This window comes from Adiantum capillus-veneris, chromosome 6 (assembly GCF_014529385.1).
Source record: "Adiantum capillus-veneris isolate H3 chromosome 6, ASM1452938v2, whole genome shotgun sequence".
Taxonomy (NCBI): Eukaryota; Viridiplantae; Streptophyta; class Polypodiopsida; order Polypodiales; family Pteridaceae; genus Adiantum; species Adiantum capillus-veneris.
In genome coordinates this window covers 49,178,590-49,182,703 of record NC_140936.1, presented here as the reverse complement: position 1 = coordinate 49,182,703, position 4,114 = coordinate 49,178,590, and the positions used below count along the sequence as shown (strand labels likewise).

At 45.5% G+C, this 4,114-nt stretch overlaps 1 protein-coding gene across 1 annotated transcript; it reads left to right on the top strand.

The window, feature by feature from the left end:
- The first annotated feature begins 1,226 nt into the window (after window positions 1-1,226).
- On the top strand, window positions 1,227-3,786 carry LOC147455481 (uncharacterized). The gene is made up of 5 exons (XM_086514252.1): window positions 1,227-2,472; window positions 2,565-2,598; window positions 3,088-3,172; window positions 3,259-3,338; window positions 3,627-3,786. Exons 1-5 carry the CDS (start codon window positions 2,287-2,289, stop codon window positions 3,644-3,646), a joined length of 405 nt encoding a protein of 134 aa, XP_086370378.1. The 5' UTR covers window positions 1,227-2,286; the 3' UTR covers window positions 3,647-3,786.
- The last annotated feature ends 328 nt before the right edge of the window (window positions 3,787-4,114 follow it).

Genomic DNA, 4,114 nt, shown 5'->3' with positions numbered 1-4,114 from the left:
TCCCCGTTGCCCTTTCATTGAAGCCGCCAGTACCCCAGATATCGTTACCATTGCACACCCATCGACCTCCAACCGATGTCCTTGTTTGTCCCATCGAGCCACCATGCTTCTCAGAACACGGGCACCATCAGCTACGGTGGTTGAAGACGATCACCATGCAGCTGGATGCTGGCACAACATTTCTATGGCGGCATGGCTTTGCTCAAAAGCTGAGGTGCAGATGGTTGCCATATCTAAAAGCCACGAAGAGGTGCAAAGTCATGTTGGCTCCCGACGTGACGGCTGTCACTTTATGCCTATATAAACTAGAATGGAGTTAATCCAAGACGTAGAGGCTGCAAATGGTCTCATGCGATAGTGTCAAAAGCAGAGGTGAAGCGCAGACGTGCTAGACCAGTAGGGTTCCTGTTGGCTTGTAGCACTTGTCGAGAGCCGAGACAGCAGCGACGAGAGATTTTGTAGGCTGGGAGTGGGAAATGCGCATGTGTTAATGCTGCTTGCAACTGCCAATAAAACAACACTACCAGTGATTAATCATGATGATATTGAGACCCTCGACAATCATCCCATTTATAGTTGAATCCATGCAATGATTGCTCGCACACTAACTTTAGAAGCCAAGCTCAAATTTTCCCATTCCAAATTAGAGACCGATCATCTTTTAATGAGTGTCTCCAAAGCTCTATCTTTATAAATCTTTACAATGATTGTCTGTTCTAGCAACCAACCAATGAGAAAAATGTTTAAAACAACCTCTCCTTTTTCATTAGGAAAAAGGGAACACATCACTATGGCCTTAGCCCTTTGGGCAAGCCAAAAAGGGCCTTAAGCTCACCTACTAAAAGGATGTAAAAGTAAGGGCCTCTCAACAAATGCAACCAGGTGGTCATCTGTGGGACTTTTTTGCAGGTTATGCTCAACATGGGCTTGAGGAAAGAAGCGTTGTTAAGTGGTTTTTGTGGAACTCTGAAAAGTGTGGGCCTCTCTACAAATTCCATTACCTCAAGCTATGCTTGCATCTTGAAGACCTGTGGATCTTGGAAAGAATGGTGACAATGTGCTTGGCATTACTTTGCTCAACATGTATGATGTCACGATTTTCCTTGGATGGAGGACACGGGGAAGTACACTATTGTAGGGTATGACCAACAGGCATGGGGCCAGGAGTGCGCCAAGGAGCACACTCGACGCTTTCAAGAAAATATGAACTGAGGTGTTTTCTTGGGATGCAATGACCTATGCTTGCTCGAAGGCGTGCGGCATTATCCAAGGAGTTGACATGGGCTAACAGATTAATGATAATGTTGTTAGTTAGGGACACTCGAAAACATTGCCATGCCTAGGATTGCTGTGTCTTTGCATGCTAATATTTCTGAAAGTGGGTTCTTTCGAAAGGACTCATCTGGACAAATCTATTAAATTCATGACTCTACTCACCTAAGAGTCTAGCCTACTGCAGTCCACTGCAATGAGAGAGAGAGAGAGAGAGAGAGAGAGAGAATTCCAGGGATCTGTCATGGCTAGCAACAAAAGTAGAGATTGCGCTGGGGCGTGGAAGGGAGGCAACGTGGGGCTGTAGAAACTGAGGAGGAGGGGCAGCGCAAAGGGCCCGTTTGGAGAAGGGGATAGGTTAGGACAACCTTTAGGTGCAGGAAATGTTGGAGAGCGAGTAGATTGGGGTAAAGGTGACAGTTTAAGGGTAGCAAGCGAAGGGATCAGATGCACGTAGAGAGGTTGCAAACAGTGAATTGGCAATGGAAAGTGATCCCCCTTTGCTAAACTTCCTTGAGTTTGCCGTTGCCTTGCTCGCGCTCTCTCTCTCTCTCTCTCTCTCTCTCACACACACACACACACAGACACACACACACCACACACACACGCACGCACAAGCATACCCATAGAATCATTCATCTGGATGCTTGGCACCAACTTGGGCAGGGCCAAGGAGCTCTGGGCCTGGGCTGTTTTTAGCGAATGCGACGTCGTGCTTGGCACTGCCTTGGTCGACATGTATGCCAAATGTGGTGCACTTCATAAAGCACAAAAAGTGCTTGAGCAGCTTCCTGTCCAAGATGTCATCTTTTGCAATGCATTTATTGTAGGATTAGCCCAACTTGGGCAAGGCGGCCAAGGAGTACTGGGCGTTTTTCAGTGGATGTGAAGCGAGGCTATCTCTCCAAATGCAATCACGCGTTGGGTTGTTTTCAGCTGATGCAAAGCGAGGGTGTCTCTCTAGATAGTTTATAACAGTTTTTGATTGCAGGTCATGAATTTTTTTTTTGTGGAATGCAATGTGAGGGTCTCCCATTGAATGATCTTGAGATAGATATAAGATTGCAGTTATTGGAGCTTGGGAAGAGGAAAGAAGCTCTAAGTTGTCAATGTGAAATGCGAAGTGAGGGCCTTTGTGCAAATATGAAACCATCTCCTTTTTTGCACTTTATGAAGGTTATATTGTCTCCCACAGGCAAGGTAAAGAAGCAATGAGTTACATTTGTAGAATGCAGAAGTAAGGGCCTCTCAGCAAATGCAACCAGGTGGTCATCTGTGGGACTTTTTTGCAGGTTATGCTCAACATGGGCTTGAGGAAAGAAGCTGGTTTTTGTGGAACTCTAAAAAGTGTGGGCCTCTCTACAAATGCCATTACTTGAGGCTATGCTTGCATCTTGAAGCCTATGGATCTTAGAAAAAATGGTGACAATGTGCTTGGCATTACTTTGCTCAACTTGTATGATGTCAAGATTTTCCTTGGATGGAGGACACGGGGAAGTACACTATTGTAGGGTATGACCAACAGGTGTAGGGCCAGGAGTGCGCCAAGGAGCACACTCGACTCTTTCCAGAAAATATGAACTGAGGTGTTTTCTTGGGATGCAGTGACCTATGCTTGCTCGAAGGCATGCAACATTATCCAAGGAGTTGACATGGGCTAACATATTAATGATGATGTTCTTAGTTAGGGACACTTGAAAACATTGCCATGCCTAGGATTGCTTTGTCTTTGCATGCTAATATGTCTGAAAGTGGGTTGTTTCAAAAGGACTCATAATAAGGGATCACAATGTTTACTATGTCTACCAAATGTAGAGTATCTTGGGCTACTTTCAATCTGTGGTGTTGTTTCTTGGCATATACATGATGCTTTCTTTTGGGACCTCTCTAAAACCCCAAGGTGATGCATTTCTAAGTTTTGAGACCACAAAAACTTGATGATAAGAATCTTTGAGGATGTCATCTCTTGGAATGCACAAATTGCAGGTTATGCCCAACATTGGTAGACGATGCATCTCAAAGACATGTGGCATTATGCAAGAACTTGGAAAGCGGCATTGTGCTTGGTATTGCTTTGCCTACCATTTAGAATTTTGTCTCTGGAGTGTTTCCTTTTAGGCTATGCCCAGCATGCACAGACTGTTTTTAAGATTATGGAGTGGTTGCTTTCCACTAAGCATAATCGCCATGCGCTCGTATCTTCCTTAGTGATGTCTTGCTTAGTGTGGATAAAATGTCTCGACTGTAAACTTTTTGGTGAACATGTATATAAAGTGTGGTTATTATGATTGAAAACATGTGTTTTTGAGGAGCATCATATTTGCAATGTCACCTCTTGGAATGCATGTTTGCAGGGTATTGGTCCCTCCTCTAGACACATGTCTCCCTCTGCTTCATCCAACAAGTGTGCCCTACAACGACTACGGAGAAAGGCAGAACGGCGGAGAGTTAGAGAGTCGAAGGAAAACGGTAACATTCGGAGCCTGCGGGGCTCTCGGACCAAGTAAGTCACAGTTGTCAAAGCTAAAAAGGTCATGCACAAGATCTCGAGGCCCAACGCCCGTGCGGTGGTGCATATTCCCTTCTAAGGGGGCTATTCGCCCATGACATCCAGCGGCTCTGTCGCTTAGGGCCTGCAGGGCTGGTGAATCAATCATGTCACATTTCTTAGAGTAAAGGAGGTCATGCACAAGAGCCCAAGGCCCAGCACCCATGCAGTGGTGCATATTGCCCTTCTATGGGATGTTTGTCAGCAATGCCCAACATGGGCTGTGTCTCAATCGTAAGTGACCCTAGAGGGGTTGCCAGCTATGTATTTTGCTTCCTATCTGCAATGTTGTCT

Bases quoted from the DNA above. Each gene is read 5' to 3' on its own strand.
- LOC147455481 (XM_086514252.1), top strand. From the start codon at position 2,287: ATGCAATGTGAGGGTCTCCCATTGAATGATCTTGAGATAGATATAAGA. The intron at 2,599-3,087 runs GTTTTTGTGGAA...TACCAAATGTAG, and splicing joins GGGCTTGAGGAAAGAAGCTG to AGTATCTTGGGCTACTTTCA. The intron at 3,339-3,626 runs GTATTGCTTTGC...GCATGTTTGCAG, and splicing joins GGAAAGCGGCATTGTGCTTG to GGTATTGGTCCCTCCTCTAG.